This window comes from Oncorhynchus keta, chromosome 19, assembly GCF_023373465.1.
Source record: "Oncorhynchus keta strain PuntledgeMale-10-30-2019 chromosome 19, Oket_V2, whole genome shotgun sequence".
In the NCBI taxonomy this organism is placed as follows: Eukaryota; Metazoa; Chordata; class Actinopteri; order Salmoniformes; family Salmonidae; genus Oncorhynchus; species Oncorhynchus keta.
The window spans coordinates 63,827,048-63,846,492 of NC_068439.1; the positions used below are offsets into that span (position 1 = coordinate 63,827,048).

Genomic DNA, 19,445 nt, shown 5'->3' on the forward strand with positions numbered 1-19,445 from the left:
GTCTTCTTGGGTATGATGCTACAAGCTTGACACACCTGTATTTGGGGATTTTCTCCCAATCTTCTCTGCAGATCCACTCAAGCTCTGTCAGGTTGGATGGGGAGCGTTGCTGCACAGCTATTTTCAGGTCACTCCAGATATGTTAGATCGGGTTCAAGCCCGGGCTCTGCCTGGGCCACTCAAGGACATTCGGAGACTTGTCCCGAAGCCATTCCTGCGATGTCTTGGCTGTGTGCTTATAGTCGTTGTCCTGTTGGAAGGAGAATCTTCGCCCCAGTCTGAGGTCCTGTGAAGATATGTGAAGATTTATGCATAACAGCAAATGATCATAGACACACGTTAGCTGGTGCATGGCTACATAGTGATGTCACGTGTGCTCTCTCTCCGGCCTCCAGGTCACCAGGCTGCTCCTTATGGTGCACACCTGTCACCATCGTTACCCGCATCTGCGCATAATGACACTCACCTGGACTCCATCACCTCCTTGATTACCTGCCCTATATATGTCACTCCCTTTGGTTCTTTCCCCAGGCGTCATTGTTTCTGTTTCCTGTCTGTGCATTGTTTGTGTTACTTGTTTTGTATTATGTTTAATTTATTAATTAAAATACTCACTCCCTGAACTAGCTTCCCGACTCTCAGCGCACATCGTTACACATGAGAAGTATAACTAACTAGCTAACCAACTAACATATCAAATTAATTCCCTAAGTCAAACATTAAATTAGATATGGCTACGAAAATACTATTAGACGTTTGGACAATATTTACAGTACAGCATGGGTAGCTATGAACTGGAATCTGGGTTTACAGAAAGCGTTATCTTTTAAACCCAGGAAGCAGCCATTCAACTTGCCATTCACCAGCTTTTCAATCTTAATATAAAAACATGCTGGGTACTTTACCAAAGAATGGCGTTTCGAAGGGAAACTATCCGCATTAATGCCGTCCCTGCCAGTATTTACTTCCAAAAAAGGTTTAAGTAAAAAGTTGCATGGAACCAAAAAAATGGCTCATCTGGGAAGAACCTAAGTATTGTTTTAGAGCAAGTGCGCATGCCCTATTCTTTGGTAAATTGGCCTGAATATTTTAACATTATTAAGTTTTAAAAGCTGGTGAATGGCAAATTGAATGGCTGCTTCCTGGGCATAAAGGAGAATGGCTCCTGTAAACCCAGATTATGGTTCAGGGAGTACTCGAGCCACAATTCCATACTATTGGTGCTAACTATTCTCTGCATGGAAATTAGCGAGCTAGCTACATGTAGCTGGTTGCGTTGCAAGGTAGCTAAATTACACAACTACCACAAATGTAAGCTGACAGGCAGCTAAAATAAACACAATAATTCTGTGACAAATAGCACGTTGGCTGTTACATTTTTGTTGTTAGAAATGACTGTAGGCTACCTTCATTTCATTGAAGACCCATCCAACTTCGGATCAGCAGTCAACAGCTGTGACCTTGAAAAGGACGGAGAAGACTCTAACTTCCTCCCTATACAGTTGAAGTCGGACGTTTACATACACTTAGGTTGGAGTCATTAAAACTCGTTTTTCAACCACTCCACAAATGTCTTGTTAACAAACTATAGTTTTGGCAAGTCTTTTAGGACATCTACTTTGTGCAATGACACAAGTCATTTTTCCAACAATAGTTTACATACAGATTATTTCACTTATAATTCATTGTATCACAATTCCAGTAGGTCAGAAGTTAACATACACTAAGTTGACTGTGCCTTTAAACAGCTGACCATCGTTATGTTTGTAGGAAAAAGGGGGAGGCTTGCAAGCCGAAGAACACCATCCCAACCTTGAAGCACGGGGTGGCAGCATCAGGTTGTGCGGGTGCTTTGCTGCAGGAGGGACTAGTGGACTTCACAAAATAGATTACATCATGAGGGTGAAAAAGTATGTGGATATATTGAAGCAACTCAAGCATCTCAAGACATCAGTTAAAGCTTGGTCGCAAATGGGTCTTCCAAATGGACAATGACCATACTACCAAAGTTGTGGCAAAATGGCTTAAGGACAACAAAGTCAATGTATTGGAGTGGCCATCACAAAGCCCTGACCTCAATCCTAGAGAAAATTTGTAGTCAGAACTGAAAAAGCGTGTGCGAGCAAGAAGGCCTACAAACCTGACTCAGTTACACCAGCTCTGTCAGGAGGAATGGGCCAAAATTCACCCAACTTATTGTGGGAAGCTTGTGGAAGGCTACCCAAAATGTTTGACCCAAGTTAAACAATGTAAAGGCAATGTTACCAAAAACGAATTGAGTGTATGTAAACTTCTGACCCACTGGGAATGTGATGAAATAAATAAAAGCTGAAATAAATCATTCTCTCTACTATTATTCTGACATTTCACATTCTTAAAATAAAGTGGTGATCCTAACTGATATAAGACAGATCATTTTTACTAGGATTAAATGTCAGAAATTGTGAAAAACTGAGTTTAAATGTATTTGGCTAAGGTGTATGTAAACTTACGACTTCAACTATACCTGCTGCATCGGTAAGAATAGCACAAGTAATCACCCCCCCCCCTTAAATACATTTATGGAAAATGATGTGAGAATTTGCCCAGCAAACTAAATATTCGATAAAATAACACGGTATTTAATTAAATGTCAGGTGTGAAACGGATTTGTTGTGTTCAGATGCAACTTTAGAGCAAATAAACGTATTGGCTTGACTACACTGGAGGGGGACATCCCGAGTAGCATTTGATACAAGGCCTATATCCTTGTTGCTGAAAAACTGTTTCATTTAGGTATTTCGCATAAACCCACAGGAAATAATTATGCGTAAACAAATACACAGCTTTATTGCATAGATGGTTCAATTTTAGATTAAAATAGCAAACACTTATTTGTCTGCTAACGGCATAAGGTGCGAGGCAGTGCAGCACTACAGCAGACCAAGGATAGATGTTGGCTTTTTAGTTAATCATTGATAGACTGAATCAGTGCCCCGTCCTCTGCAAATATGATAAATGAATCCCTAGGCAATTACCAATGTGACGTCGTTCTTTAACCACAGCATTGACTCCAAAAAGGTCGTTATCAGAGTTTCATTGTAAGGTGTGGGGAGAGACTTGAGAACTGCGCTTTGTTTTTTTCTATTATGCTACTGAAAATGGATATCTAATTATGAGATGAGATGATGAAATTGGGGGGAAAGTATATATAAGTATATTTATTTCGAGAATTGTATTTGTGCGGATAGGATACTTGCCTCATGAAGACAATCTGTGTACATGTTCTTACACATGCATTTAAATGTTCTATTTCAGTTATTTTGTATTTGTTTTGTTTTACTTTTTACCTCATAATATTTTCATTGAACATGCCTATGAAACGGAATACAAGCCCGATCCGGGATGGCCCATTTCTTCATGTTCATCCACCTTCAACCAAGAAATTCTGCGATGCCTCTGAGGAGTTTATGCACACCGCTTTATCTGACGAGAAATTACCCCGTGATTTCCATGGACATTCACTCTTAAAGTTTGACGAGGAAGATGATTCGGGAATTAAATCAGGTGATGAATAAATTCGGATTAATAGGCCTACACATAATTGATTGCTGAGAGGCCCTCTTCCCCCAAGAGTCATCAAATTATAAACGCCATTAAAAATTGAGCGCTTGTTGATGTCAAGCAGTAGTTTATGCTGTATTAAATTGTGGATCGTTTTTTTTTAAATATGCCTGCACCAAAGTATACTTTTTAATTGTTTGTTGGGTAGGTTAAAAGAAAAGCATGTATTCCAAATCCCATTTTCTCCCTCTCTCTTACCATTTGTAGCCTAAACATTCTAATCAATCTGACCAGAAATAAGTCATAGCAGAATGATATAGTAGTGAGGGCATACATTTTTTCGTACCATGTACCGGTCCCACTTGGGAATCGAGCCCACATCCCTGGCGTTGCAGGCACTATGCTCTTCAAACTGAGCCACATGGGACCCATTTTTCTCTATTATATTCATTTTCATGACTCTTGGAAATCCTGTCTAGGGAATACTTATTTCTAATTGTATGGTTCATTTAGCCACCTACCTTGTCATGGCCCTGTACAACTGAAAAATATTTTTCACCTCATGACTGTTTTCTCCCCCACAACACTGTCAGAAGCAGAGGACACTAATGAAACCCCGTCTTCTGAGGAGGACCAGGATTTTGTTGAGTATTCCAAAGATTTGGCTTTCAAACAGACGACCCCGAGGAAAAGCATCACTCAGATCATAAAAGACAAGAAGAAACAGACTCAGCTCACCCTTCAATGGTAGTGTTCCAAAGTCACAACATTTTACAACTATAATATTTATTGTGTTGAAATGCATTTGTATAGTAACAATCCTTCTTACGGAATGTGAATGTTTATTTAGTTGTTGTTGATGATTGATTATACATTTGATTTGTGTGACTGCTTGTTCCCTAGGCTGGAGGAAAACTATATTGTTTGTGAAGGGGTTTGTCTGCCACGTTGCATCCTGTACGCTCACTACCTAGACTTCTGTAGGAAGGAGAAACTGGATCCAGCCTGTGCTGCTACATTTGGCAAGGTGATATGAGTCTTGAGGATGCGGTGGAGTTTGTGGTGGATGTTATAGATAAACGTAACATATGGTGGTGGAAAATGTCAATTATGTTTTTTGTTGTTGTATTGTTCTCTGTGCACATTAGACAATTCGTCAGAAATTTCCACTTCTTACAACAAGAAGACTTGGGACCCGAGGTCATTCAAAGTAAGATGTAGCGGGGAATATTTGCTTTTCCAACAGAATTGTTCTTGTAGTGAGTGATATGATATGCCTCAATATAACATGTATGGATGTTGTTGATATTTGACAGATATCATTATTACGGCATTGGCATCAAAGAGAGCAGTGCCTATTATCACTTGGTGTACTCAGGAAAAGGCTTGACGAGGTAAGATCATTCACATAATTTGCTCTGGAGCATTGTCCTAATACACATCAATCTGTAATGTTTGTTATAGGAAGTGATCAGCCAGGTCTGAGGCTACTTACTCAACTATGGAATTGAAATTGCAATGACATTCTGGAATTGAATCTCAGTCTGATTTATTATTTGATTATAGATTTTCAGGGAGCAAACTCAAGAATGAGGTAATGAATGAACAGTCTCTAGCAAATATATAACGGACAAATAACAGTTTATTTTCATGTTCATATCTTCTTGTAAGATTTTAGTGACGTGAATCATGTTTTCTAATACATTCTACCTGTTACAAGACTACGACGTCAAACATTCATACTGTTTGATGTTCCTCTATTTAACAGGGAGGATATACTCGGAAATACTCCCTCAGCTCCAAAACAGGAACTTTGCTCCCAGAATTCCCAAGTGTACAGCATCTAGTGCTTCAAGGTTCTGTCTCTAAAGAGAAGGTTTGTATTTTTTTCATCAACACTTCAACTTTCTCTGCCATTCAAATCAAATCAAATGTATTTATATAGCCCTTCGTACATCAGCTGATATCTCAAAGTACTGTACAGAAACCCAGCCTAAAACCCCAAACAGCAAGCAATGCAGGTGTTGAAGCACGTTGGCTAGGAAAAACTCCCAAGAAAGGCCAAAACCTAGGAAGATTATTAAAATGATTAAGATTAAGATTGCTGATCACATACGGTATTCAGTAGCAAGAAGACTGTAACCGTTGTGAATTATCTTCACACTATGTTAGTGAGAAATGTATGCACTCGCTCTGGATAAGAGCATTTGCTAAATGACTCAAATGTAAATGCAAAACGTTATGTCCCATAGGTGGACACGCTCATCATGATGTACAAAACACATTGTCAGTGCATCCTGGACAATGCCATCAATGTCAACTTTGAAGAGGTATTCTATACAAAATCCAGACAAAAGATTTTGTAGCCTTTTCTGACAAATTTTCTCCTGACTCACTATTTATATTTACTATCTTTCAGATACAGAATTTTCTGCTGCATTTCTGGCAAGGAATGCCCGACCATCTTTCACCACTGCTGGATAACTCCATAATCGTGGACATCTTCTGTGTGTGTGACTCTATACTATATAAGGTGGGTGTTTCTCCAGAATCATAGAGCAGCATCCTCATTAGTTGTTGAAGGACTCCTACCTCAACTGGACAGGTTGTGCTATTCATTTTTCAGGTTCTGACAGATGTCCTGATCCCTGCTACGATGCAGGAGATGCCTGAAAGGTAGAGTATTTTTGTCTTTCGACATTTGTGTTTTGCTCACCTGGACACCAGATGTATTCTAAGGTTTATGCTATATGGAATTACTAGTCATAAGATATGGCAGTCGGTCCAGGTCACGTACTGTTGTGTGTAAAGAGTATCTGGTTTGCAGTCTCCTGGCAGACATCCGTAACTTGGCCAAGCACTGGGAAGACTGGATGGTGTCTTCTCTGGAAAACCTCCCAGAATGCCTCTCAGAGAAGAAGCTCCCGATCGCACGCAGATTTGTGTCCTCTCTAAAACGTCAGACCTCCTTCTTACACCTTGCCCAGGTAAAGCACTGATAACAACACAGAAGAGTATACATATTTTGTTCATGTTTAACTTTACAAATACATATTTAAAAGTATTTGAAGTATATCTATATATCATTCATTTTATCAGGACTCTAAGATATAGAATTTGCATATGTCATTTTTGGTCATTTTTTGTTTTTACAACAGATCGCAAGACCAGCTCTTTTTGACCAGAATGTGGTGAACTCCATGGTGGTGGATATAGACCAAGTGGATTTGAACAGCATAGGGTCACAAGCCCTTTTCACCATCTCAAGTAGTGACCAAGACTCTGACCTCTACTCTGAATGTGAGAGACTTGAATCATTTTCCCTCATCGAACATTTACATTGTACATGGAAAACACTGCCAGGTTAATTCCTGTAAACAATGTTAATTAGCTTTCTCCTCGTGTTGCTAGATGACTCTATAACAGTGTTCCAAGAGCTGAAAGACCTACTGAAGAAGAATGCCACTGTGGAATCCTTTATTGAGTGGCTGGACACTGTTGTGGAGCAGAAGGTCATTAAGGTACGTTGTCCCCATTTCCAATCTAAGATTGGGGTTGTCAGATTGGATGTTGACATCCAATCTGTTTGTTCCTTTCTCTCCAGCCTGGGAAGCAGAACGGACGGTCCATAAAGAAGCGAGCTCAGGACTTCCTCCTCAAGTGGAGTTTCTTTGGAGCACGTGTTATGCACAACCTCACGTTGAACAACGCCACAAGTTTTGGTAAGAAATGACTACATCCCTCTATAACAGTTCCTCCTGATAGTGTGTATATCCATGGAACATCTAGAACATTCAGGAAATGCTGCACACTAGCCCATGTATATGTAATTTCAGATTTTAGTTAAATTCATTACTTCTGCCATGGCCTAAATGATACCCGGTCGGGCACTACGACAGACACAAACACACTTATCATTTTGTTTGGTCGGCTGGCTCTGAACAGAATGCTACAATGAGCCATAAATTATAATGACCTAGCCCCAGGTAAACAAAGCATTATCTCTCGGTCGCGTGCACTGTGTTTGGAGACAGACTTCCATGCACCTTCCTCACCTCCTGGCCATGACGGGTCTATCACCAAACAAAAGTCAAACAGACTGGAGAACAATCACATGACCCAACAGGTCAAACAGCAGGCCTGGGGAGATGAAAGCCCAGGTGAAGGCAGACCTCTGGGGCTGGTTGGGTCAAACCCTCCGCACCTGGTGATTGGTGCACAGAACAGCCTTTGGAGCAGTTTCACAATTTGTAAGGTAAAGGTTGTTAGAGAATATTTGGATATTCTGTCATGATAGTGCACATCTGAGCTTCAGAAAAATGTGATACGATAATAGGTTGATTTCTGGTGGGAAAAACTAGGACAGTAAGAGGTTGTTATGCTAGTAGCAAACTAAGATGTGGTTTTTTTTCATCCCAGGTTCGTTCCACCTAATCCGCATGCTGCTGGATGAGTATATCCTTCTGGCTATTGAGACACAATTCAACAATGACAAAGAACAAGACCTCCAGAATATCCTAGATAAATACATGAGAAATGCAGGTACACGCAAGCGTGACTGTTTTTACTTTTGATCGAAAATATACAATTACATGTCATACATAGAGTATCTAATTATATTATGTAGAACTCTGATTGTTTTTTTTTCATTAAGTTGTTATTGAAATTCATCTTAATACTATCTGTTTTTATGAAGCAGTATGGAGTAATTGTAGAGGATGTAGGATCACTGAGGTACATTGTTGTGATTATTTTCAGATGGCAGCAAGGCGGCATTCACTGCCTCCCCTAGCTCCTGTTTCCTGGCCAACCGTAACAAGCCCAGCGCGATGTCCAGTGATCTGTCTGTGAAGAACGAGTCCCTGTCAGAACACACATACATGACCCTGTCAGCTAATCAGCAGGCAAACATGACTGTCTACCAAGGCTCTGAAACAGATGGATTCTCTCTGTCAGGTACAAATGCATTTTTAGGGTGACATTTTCTCAGTCAGTTCCTGAATTGAATTTGCCCGATTGTATGTGAGCTTTATTGAAACTTTCATTGGTTTAACATAAATAAGTTTGTGTGACTATTGCTAATTTAATAATAAATGTTCCTATTGTATTGTCTAAAATCTTAGTCACTTTCCTCTATACTCCAAGGACAAATGGACTTTTCCCAGAACAGTGGCCCTCTGATGACCCCTCCCATCTCCCCAGCCATGGTGAACAGGGGCAGTGTCATCAACCAGGGCCCCATGGCCGTCATACCCCAGATCGCCTGCACCACCATCCAGCCCCACATCTCCTGCCAAGCCTTCCCAGACACCATGTACCAGAGCCTGCCTTCCAGTAGCCCCAGCTACTACCCAACCACTTCCAACTACCAGGCTGTGTTCAGGCCCCAGACACACGCTCAGGCCCCTGCCTACCACACCGGCTCCGATAGCAGCCACTACCCGTCCTTCAGTGAGCAGCACCTGGCCAAAGACTACTTCAACAGCAGCTGTGCTGTGTCCCCCTACAGCTCCAGACCCACCTCCAATTACAGCACAGTCCCTGATCCTGGGATGGAGACTCAGCTACTGGACTCTGGAGGATACAACTTTGTCATGAGTGGGTTAAACAGTAGTGGCTGTCAGGAGTCTGCCTACTCAACAGCAGGACACAGTGGTAAGGATGAATTATATTGAAATAGGCCCTGAGTAGTCTGTTTTTCCTGGTTAGATCATGTGGTCACGTCACCTAGTCAGAAATAACTCAGGGCCCTAACAATAAGTTGTACCATAAATGTGTATTCTTCTCATAGAGGAACCTCTCTGTTTTTCAGGGTACTATGGAAACAGTGGCTACCTGGATAGCCAGAGGCTGGGTTCCATGATAGACCAGCATGTGTCAGTTATCAGCAGTGTGAGCAGTATCCGTTCCGTCCCAACATACGCTGATGTACACGACCCCCTCAACATCCTGGATGACACAGGCAGAAAGCCGGCAGGCCCTTACTACCCTGAGTCTGACTCACTGGGCACACCTGCAGGTCAGTGATGGATTTCATTTATATTTAGTGCTCAAGGCACTTTACATTGTAATAGGGAACGGCATTGTTCCACTACCAATGTGTAGCAATGGCCTGGGTGAAACGATGAGTGCTTTGTATAATTGTTCTAGTAAGTTTCCCATTCAAGATAATCTTGTTTTTGTCTCTAGCTCCTCCCCTCCCCTCCTCGATCTCCGCACCGTGCATGTATGGAGGTCCTGCCCAGTTCCACTCCCAGGATGCACCGCTTCCTCACCAGGGATCATCAGAGGTACGTGACATGGTGTCATCGCTGCCACCCATCAACACTGTGTTTATGGGGTCTAGTGGAGGAGGACCGTGAGCTGTGACAGAACCTCCAACCACCACCACTCCTCAAGGTCCTCCGTTCCCTCTCACACTGCTCCATAAGGTCCTCCATTCCCTCTCACACCGCTCCATAAGGTCCTCCGTTCCCTCCCACACCGTTCCTCAAGGCCCTCCGTTCCCTCCCACGCCGTTCCTCAAGGTCCTCCGTTCCCTCTCACACCGTTCCATAAGGTCCTCTGTTCCCTCTCACACCGTTCCATAAGGTCCTCTGTTCCCTCTCACACCGCTCCATAAGGTCCTCCCTTCCCTCCCACACCGTTCCTCAAGGTCCTCTGTTCCCTCCCACCATTCCTCAAGGTCCTCCGTTCTCTCCCACACCGTTCCATAAGGTCCTCTGTTCCCTCTCACACCGCTCCATAAGGTCCTCCGTTCCCTCTCACACAACTCCTCAAGGTCCTCCGTTCCCTCCCACACCACTCCTCAAGGTCCTCCTTTCCCTCCCACACCACTCCTCAAGGTCCTCCGTTCCCTCTCACACCGCTCCATAAGGTCCTCCGTTCCCTCTCACACCACTCCTCAAGGTCCTCCGTTCCCTCTCACACCACTCCATAAGGTCCTCTGTTCCCTCTCACACCACTCCTCAAGGTCCTCCGTTCTCTCCCACACCGTTCCATAAGGTCCTCTGTTCCCTCTCACACCGCTCCATAAGGTCCTCCGTTCCCTCTCACACCACTCCTCAAGGTCCTCCGTTCCCTCTCACACCACTCCATAAGGTCCTCTGTTCCCTCTCACACCACTCCTCAAGGTCCTCTGTTCCCTCTCACACCGCTCCATAAGGTCCTCCGTTCCCTCTCACACAACTCCTCAAGGTCCTCCGTTCCCTCCCACGCCGTTCCTCAAGGTCCTCCGTTCCCTCTCACACCACTCCTTAAGGTCCTCCGTTCCCTCTCACACAACTCCATAAGGTCCTCCGTTCCCTCTCACACAACTCCTCAAGGTCCTCCGTTCCCTCCCACGCCGTTCCTCAAGGTCCTCCGTTACCTCTCACACCGCTCCATAAGGTCCTCCGTTCCCTCTCACACCGCTCCTCAAGGTCCTCCGTTCCCTCCCACGCCGTTCCTCAAGGTCCTCCGTTCCCTCTCACACAACTCCTCAAGGTCCTCCGTTCCCTCCCACACCGTTCCTCAAGGTCCTCCGTTCCCTCCCACACCATTCCTCAAGGTCCTCCGTTCCCTCCCACACCACTCCTCAAGGTCCTCCGTTCCCTCTCACACCGTTCCATAAGGTCCTCTGTTCCCTCTCACACCACTCCATATGGTCCTCCCTTCCCTCCCACACCGTTCCTCAAGGTCCTCCGTTCCCTCCCACACCATTCCTCAAGGTCCTCCGTTCCCTCCCACACCATTCCATAAGGTCCTCTGTTCCCTCTCACACCGCTCCATAAGGTCCTCTGTTCCCTCTCACACCGCTCCATAAGGTCCTCTGTTCCCTCTCACACCACTCCTCAAGGTCCTCCGTTCCCTCTCACACCACTCCATAAGGTCCTCTGTTCCCTCTCACACCACTCCTCAAGGTCCTCCGTTCCCTCTCACACCGTTCCATAAGGTCCTCTGTTCCCTCTCACACCACTCCATATGGTCCTCCCTTCCCTCCCACACCGTTCCTCAAGGTCCTCCGTTCCCTCCCACGCCGTTCCTCAAGGTCCTCCATTCCCTCTCACACCACTCCTTAAGGTCCTCCGTTCCCTCTCACACAACTCCATAAGGTCCTCCGTTCCCTCTCACACAACTCCTCAAGGTCCTCCGTTCCCTCCCACGCCGTTCCTCAAGGTCCTCCGTTACCTCCCACACCATTCCTCAAGGTCCTCCGTTCCCTCTCACACCACTCGTCAAGGTCCTCCGTTCCCTCTCACACCACTCCTCAAGGTCCTCCGTTCCCTCTCACACCGCTCCATAAGGTCCTCTGTTCCCTCTCACACCACTCCTCAAGGTCCTCCGTTCCCTCTCACACCACTCCATAAGGTCCTCTGTTCCCTCTCACACCACTCCTCAAGGTCCTCTGTTCCCTCTCACACCGCTCCATAAGGTCCTCCGTTCCCTCTCACACAACTCCTCAAGGTCCTCCGTTCCCTCCCACGCCGTTCCTCAAGGTCCTCCGTTCCCTCTCACACCACTCCTTAAGGTCCTCCGTTCCCTCTCACACAACTCCATAAGGTCCTCCGTTCCCTCTCACACAACTCCTCAAGGTCCTCCGTTCCCTCCCACGCCGTTCCTCAAGGTCCTCCGTTACCTCCCACACCATTCCTCAAGGTCCTCCGTTCCCTCTCACACCACTCCTCAAGGTCCTCCGTTCCCTCTCACACCGCTCCTCAAGGTCCTCCGTTCCCTCTCACACCGCTCCATAAGGTCCTCCGTTCCCTCCCACACCGTTCCTCAAGGTCCTCCGTTCCCTCTCACACCACTCCTCAAGGTCCTCCGTTCCCTCCCACACCATTCCTCAAGGTCCTCCGTTCCCTCTCACACCACTCCTCAAGGTCCTCTGTTCCCTCTCACACCGCTCCATAAGGTCCTCCGTTCCCTCCCACGCCGTTCCTCAAGGTCCTCCGTTCCCTCTCACACCGCTCCATAAGGTCCTCCTTTCCCTCTCACACAACTCCTCAAGGTCCTCCGTTCCCTCCCACGCCGTTCCTCAAGGTCCTCCGTTCCCTCTCACACCACTCCTTAAGGTCCTCCGTTCCCTCTCACACAACTCCATAAGGTCCTCCGTTCCCTCTCACACAACTCCTCAAGGTCCTCCGTTCCCTCCCACGCCGTTCCTCAAGGTCCTCCGTTACCTCCCACACCATTCCTCAAGGTCCTCCGTTCCCTCTCACACCACTCCTCAAGGTCCTCCGTTCCCTCTCACACCGCTCCATAAGGTCCTCTGTTCCCTCTCACACCACTCGTCAAGGTCCTCCGTTCCCTCTCACACCACTCGTCAAGGTCCTCCGTTCCCTCTCACACCACTCGTCAAGGTCCTCCGTTCCCTCTCACACCACTCGTCAAGGTCCTCCGTTCCCTCTCACACCACTCGTCAAGGTCCTCCGTTCCCTCTCACACCACTCGTCAAGGTCCTCCGTTCCCTCTCACACCGCTCCATAAGGTCCTCTGTTCCCTCTCACACCGCTCCATAAGGTCCTCCGTTCCCTCCCACGCCGTTCCTCAAGGTCCTCCGTTCCCTCTCACACCACTCCTCAAGGTCCTCCGTTCCCTCTCACACAACTCCTTAAGGTCTTCCGTTCTCTCCCACACCATTCCTCAAGGTCCTCCGTTCCCTCCCACGCCGTTCCTCAAGGTCCTCCGTTCCCTCTCACACCACTCCTCAAGGTCCTCCGTTCCCTCCCACACCATTCCTCAAGGTCCTCCGTTCCCTCTCACACCACTCCTCAAGGTCCTCCGTTCCCTCTCACACCGCTCCATAAGGTCCTCCGTTCCCTCCCACGCCGTTCCTCAAGGTCCTCCGTTCCCTCCCACGCCGTTCCTCAAGGTCCTCCGTTCCCTCTCACACCACTCCTCAAGGTCCTCCGTTCCCTCTCACACAACTCCTCAAGGTCTTCCTTTCTCTCCCACACCATTCCTCAAGGTCCTCCGTTCCCTCTCACACAACTCCTCAAGGTCTTCCGTTCTCTCCCACACCATTCCTCAAGGTCCTCCGTTCCCTCCCACGCCGTTCCTCAAGGTCCTCCGTTCCCTCTCACACCACTCCTCAAGGTCCTCCGTTCCCTCTCACACAACTCCTCAAGGTCTTCCGTTCTCTCCCACACCATTCCTCAAGGTCCTCCGTTCCCTCCCACTCCGTTCCTCAAGGTCTTCCGTTCTCTCCCACGCCGTTCCTCAAGGTCCTCCGTTACCTCCCACACCATTCCTCAAGGTCCTCCGTTCCCTCTCACACCACTCGTCAAGGTCCTCCGTTCCCTCTCACACCACTCGTCAAGGTCCTCCGTTCCCTCTCACACCGCTCCATAAGGTCCTCTGTTCCCTCTCACACCACTCGTCAAGGTCCTCCGTTCCCTCTCACACCACTCGTCAAGGTCCTCCGTTCCCTCTCACACCGCTCCATAAGGTCCTCTGTTCCCTCTCACACCACTCCTCAAGGTCCTCCGTTCCCTCCCACCCATTCCTCAAGGTCCTCCGTTCCCTCTCACACCACTCCTCAAGGTCCTCCGTTCCCTCTCACACCGCTCCATAAGGTCCTCCGTTCCCTCCCACGCCGTTCCTCAAGGTCCTCCGTTCCCTCCCACGCCGTTCCTCAAGGTCCTCCGTTCCCTCTCACACCACTCCTCAAGGTCCTCCGTTCCCTCTCACACAACTCCTCAAGGTCTTCCTTTCTCTCCCACACCATTCCTCAAGGTCCTCCGTTCCCTCTCACACAACTCCTCAAGGTCTTCCGTTCTCTCCCACACCATTCCTCAAGGTCCTCCGTTCCCTCCCACGCCATTCCTCAAGGTCCTCCGTTCCCTCTTACACCACTCCTCAAGGTCCTCCGTTCCCTCTCACACAACTCCTCAAGGTCTTCCGTTCTCTCCCACACCATTCCTCAAGGTCCTCCGTTCCCTCCCACTCCGTTCCTCAAGGTCTTCCGTTCCCTCCCACGCCGTTCCTCAAGGTCCTCCGTTACCTCCCACACCATTCCTCAAGGTCCTCCGTTCCCTCTCACACCACTCGTCAAGGTCCTCCGTTCCCTCTCACACCACTCGTCAAGGTCCTCCGTTCCCTCTCACACCGCTCCATAAGGTCCTCCGTTCCCTCTCACACCACTCGTCAAGGTCCTCCGTTCCCTCTCACACCACTCGTCAAGGTCCTCCGTTCCCTCTCACACCACTCGTCAAGGTCCTCCGTTCCCTCTCACACCACTCGTCAAGGTCCTCCGTTCCCTCTCACACCACTCGTCAAGGTCCTCCGTTCCCTCTCACACCACTCGTCAAGGTCCTCCGTTCCCTCTCACACCGCTCCATAAGGTCCTCTGTTCCCTCTCACACCGCTCCATAAGGTCCTCCGTTCCCTCCCCACGCCGTTCCTCAAGGTCCTCCGTTCCCTCTCACACCACTCCTCAAGGTCCTCCGTTCCCTCTCACACAACTCCTCAAGGTCTTCCGTTCTCTCCCACACCATTCCTCAAGGTCCTCCGTTCCCTCCCACGCCGTTCCTCAAGGTCCTCCGTTCCCTCTCACACCACTCCTCAAGGTCCTCCGTTCCCTCCCACACCATTCCTCAAGGTCCTCCGTTCCCTCTCACACCACTCCTCAAGGTCCTCCGTTCCCTCTCACACCGCTCCATAAGGTCCTCCGTTCCCTCCCACGCCGTTCCTCAAGGTCCTCCGTTCCCTCCCACGCCGTTCCTCAAGGTCCTCCGTTCCCTCTCACACCACTCCTCAAGGTCCTCCGTTCCCTCTCACACAACTCCTCAAGGTCTTCCTTTCTCTCCCACACCATTCCTCAAGGTCCTCCGTTCCCTCTCACACAACTCCTCAAGGTCTTCCGTTCTCTCCCACACCATTCCTCAAGGTCCTCCGTTCCCTCCCACGCCGTTCCTCAAGGTCCTCCGTTCCCTCTCACACCACTCCTCAAGGTCCTCCGTTCCCTCTCACACAACTCCTCAAGGTCTTCCGTTCTCTCCCACACCATTCCTCAAGGTCCTCCGTTCCCTCCCACTCCGTTCCTCAAGGTCTTCCGTTCTCTCCCACACCGTTCCTCAAGGTCCTCCGTTCCCTCCCACGCCGTTCCTCAAGGTCTTCCGTTCCCTCCCACACCGCTCCTTAAGGTCCTCCGTTCCCTCTCACACCACTCCTTAAGGTCTTCCGTTCCCTCCCACACCGCTCCTTAAGGTCCTCCGTTCCCTCTCACACCGCTCCTTAAGGTCCTCCGTTCCCTCTCACACCACTCCTTAAGGTCCTCCGTTCCCTCTCACACCACTCCTCAAGGTCCTCCGTTCTCTCCCACACCGTTCCTCAAGGTCTTCCGTTCCCCCACACCACTCCTCAAGGTCTTCCGTTCCCTCTCACACCACTCCTCAAGGTCCTCCGTTCCCTTCCACACCGTTCCACAAGGTCCTCCGTTCCCTCCCACACCACTCCTCAAGGTCCTCCGTTCCCTCCCACACCACTCCTCAAGGTCCTCCGTTCTCTCCCACACCATTCCTCAAGGTCCTCCAGTCCCTCCCACACCGTTCCTCAAGGTCCTCCGTTCCCTCCCACACCGTTCCTCAAGGTCCTCCGTTCCCTTCCACACCGTTCGTCAAGGTCCTCCATTCCCTCCCACACCGTTCCTCAAGGTCCTCCGTTCCCTCCCACACCGTTCCTCAAGGTCCTCCGTTCCCTCCCACACGTTCCTCAAGGTCCTCCTTTCCCTCCCATACCACTCCTCAAGGTCCTCCGTTCTCTCCCACACCGTTCGTCAAGGTCCTCCGTTCCCTCCCACACGGTTCCTCAAGGTCCTCCGTTCCCTCCCACACCGTTCCTCAAGGTCCTCCGTTCCCTCCCACACCACTCCTCAAGGTCCTCCGTTCTCTCCCACACCGTTCCTCAAGGTCCTCCGTTCCCTCCCACACCGTTCCTCAAGGTCCTCCGTTCCCTCCCACACCACTCCTCAAGGTCCTCCGTTCTCTCCCACACCGTTCCTCAAGGTCCTCCGTTCTCTCCCACACCGTTCCTCAAGGTCCTCCGTTCCCTCCCACACCGTTCCTCAAGGCCCTCCGTTCCCTCCCACACCGTTCCTCAAGGTCCTCCGTTCCCTCCCACACCGTTCCTCAAGGTCCTCCGTTCCCTCCCACACCGTTCCTCAAGGTCCTCCGTTCCCTCCCACACCGTTCCTCAAGGTCCTCCGTTCTCTCCCACACCACTCCTCAAGGTCCTCCGTTCTCTCCCACACCACTCCTCAAGGTCCTCCGTTCCCTCCCACACCGTTCCTCAAGGTCCTCCGTTCCCTCCCACACCGTTCCTCAAGGTCCTCCGTTCTCTCCCACACCACTCCTCAAGGTCCTCCGTTCCCTCCCACACCACTCCTCAAGGTCCTCCGTTCCCTCCCACACCACTCCTCAAGGTCCTCCGTTCTCTCCCACACCACTCCTCAAGGTCCTCCGTTCCCTCCCACACCACTCCTCACGGTCCTCCGTTCCCTCCCACACCACTCAGTCACTGTAAGCAACGACTCAGATCACAGACAGAAATATGCTTAAAGTATCTCTTATGTAGCCTATATATATTTTGTCCATTTATGAAGCCCTCAGCTGTTCAGTCAATGTGCAGTGAAATGTTTTGATGAATTTAATTAATGAATCATTTGCAATTGAACCATTTTAATATAATTCAATCTGTTCATCTTCATGTGGTCAAAGGCGACTTTGTGTATTTTCTGAGTCAACATGTAAATAAATACCTGTAGAATAATACCAGGAATGTAAACATTTGAAATGTAAAATATATAGTCTCATGTAAGACAGGTTTGATTGATTATACAAGTTTTAAAACAGCATGTTATTTATTTTAGTTGCCTTTATAGCCTGTTACAATGTAATATTAATGCTGGAAATATATACTCTCTATCTGGGTTAGGCCAGACGGTGTTGAAACTAAACTGTAAGCAAAACATTTTTGTATCTTAGGTTTTGATAAATGTAAAATTAGTAGAAAATGTACTTATACACCAATAGAGGTGTTTGACCTGTATATGACCGAATGAGAGGTAGGAGCTTAGAAATTACTGTTGTTTGCAATACAGATTAACATTTATTAAATAATACTGTAAGGCTTCATTCATTAGAGAGAGAGAGAGAGAGAGAGAGAGAGAGAGAGACTTTGTTAGTTTGCGTTCATGTGCTTCTTCAGCCATTTGTCTGGTTGTCAGTACATCCAAAATAACAATCTCTAATCTCTCAATTGAAAGCCTCAGTGTCAAAACTCTGAATACACATCCCTTTAATGGCTCAACTGGACCTACACCAGGTGACGAAAGAAAGATTACTGTCCGGAATGACAATGCAAGAAGCAGTGGATCAAAGTTGAGCTTTGTCTGTTATTATTTGATTTCTTCGTTGTACAATAGAGGGAGATATGGTCAGATAAAGGTGTTTACCAGAAACTAGAACCAATAGAGGTGTTTGACCCACAGCGGGATCAAGCTGTTTATACATTGTGGCCCTTTAGAGAAACTTCCGGGGAATTGTCTAAATGGAGCTTTGTTAGCCTTTGAGCAGATGGAAGCCAATAAAACCATAATCAGTAACATTAGATTGACCAGGGCATTTGTGTGCCGAAATGATATCATTTCGAAGCGATACACTATTTAAATGTATTGAGTTGATACGTACGTGCACAAGCTATGTATTAAAGTAGAGGATTCAGCATTTGTCTCCACAACATGAATAAATAAAGCTAAATGAATGATATTCCCCATCAGTGTTATCCTTTATCTACTCAAGGGGAAAATCCATTTCAGACCATGGATGGGAACAGATGGCTTGAAGTCTAATGATGACCAAATCCTGACGTTAAAATAGTTTAATTACAAAGTCAATAATGCCTCCAACAATTGCGGGACCTTTAGTGTAAAAACAACAGCAGGCTGAACGCAAACGTTGGGACAATGTTTAACCAGAACTTTGCATTTGGCGGTGAGTCTCCATATGTAGGCCAGGCGGGCCAAAGATCAAGAGGTCCAGTGATGTGTAAGACTGATGGTTTTACTGTTGTATGTCACAGAATCAAACCACAACACTGCTTTAAACTCACGGGTCTCCCAGGCCCACCAAAAACCACCCATAGACACCTCAGATATCATTTCATATGCAAAAAATATATCCTTCATTTTATACCTTGAAGGGTTTTTGCTATTTGTATAGTCATACTGTGAAATTACATTTCCGTTTAGCTGACTTTAGCAGGACATTTCGGATTTTATCATGGTAAAACTAAACCAAGTGTTTTTCTACAGGATATTCATTTTAAAAGGGGTCTGACTAGGACATATTTAAACATAATCTCCATCCTTGTCCAGTTCACCTGTATATCCACTGAAGCCTTCAATGCAGGAGAGTGGTTATTATGTACTTTTTACTCATACCTCAAACACACAAGTTCAGTAAAGTGAGGGTTGGAGACCACGTTATCAGCAATAGAGGATCAACAATGGCCATATAGAAAGCTCTCTACATGCTAGAAGCTGCCTTTTTATCACAATATCAACTGTACAGGTTGCATTAATATGTCCAAGCCACTCGAGATGTCAGTGTTGGGAAGAACAGTGAGCGGACACCTTTAGCAACACTGTAATGTAGGAGCTCTGTCAGAGGTTAGAGTAGAGCTCACTATGAGCCTCTGACATCTTCTCTTTGTGTTGTGTCTTAATGAGTGTGTGTCTATAATGAGTGCATTGCACACAACTGCCTGCTGGAGCCTCTGGTAGGACAATATTCAGAGGTGTCCTGTACTGTCGATGATTAAGCTTTTATTGAATGAGATCATTCACAAATCTACATTTGCAGCTAAATATCAAACTGCTACTTCTTTTTTTTGTATTAGTAAAAACAAAATGATCTTTTATC

At 47.4% G+C, this 19,445-nt stretch overlaps 1 protein-coding gene across 1 annotated transcript; it reads left to right on the forward strand.

The window, feature by feature from the left end:
- Positions 1 to 3,350: 3,350 nt before the first annotated feature.
- LOC118397812 (DNA-binding protein RFX6-like) lies at positions 3,351 to 15,323 on the forward strand. Its single transcript, XM_052468954.1, has 24 exons — positions 3,351 to 3,546; positions 4,137 to 4,290; positions 4,447 to 4,570; positions 4,692 to 4,753; positions 4,860 to 4,937; positions 5,110 to 5,137; positions 5,312 to 5,419; positions 5,796 to 5,873; positions 5,963 to 6,076; positions 6,170 to 6,219; positions 6,371 to 6,530; positions 6,702 to 6,843; positions 6,955 to 7,064; positions 7,148 to 7,265; positions 7,963 to 8,085; positions 8,302 to 8,499; positions 8,689 to 9,198; positions 9,356 to 9,562; positions 9,733 to 10,070; positions 11,061 to 11,092; positions 11,669 to 12,148; positions 13,781 to 13,908; positions 14,740 to 14,899; positions 15,221 to 15,323. The coding sequence occupies exons 1-19, from the start codon at positions 3,351 to 3,353 to the stop codon at positions 9,903 to 9,905; spliced, it is 2,733 nt and encodes a 910-aa protein (XP_052324914.1). The 3' UTR covers positions 9,906 to 10,070; positions 11,061 to 11,092; positions 11,669 to 12,148; positions 13,781 to 13,908; positions 14,740 to 14,899; positions 15,221 to 15,323.
- The last annotated feature ends 4,122 nt before the right edge of the window (positions 15,324 to 19,445 follow it).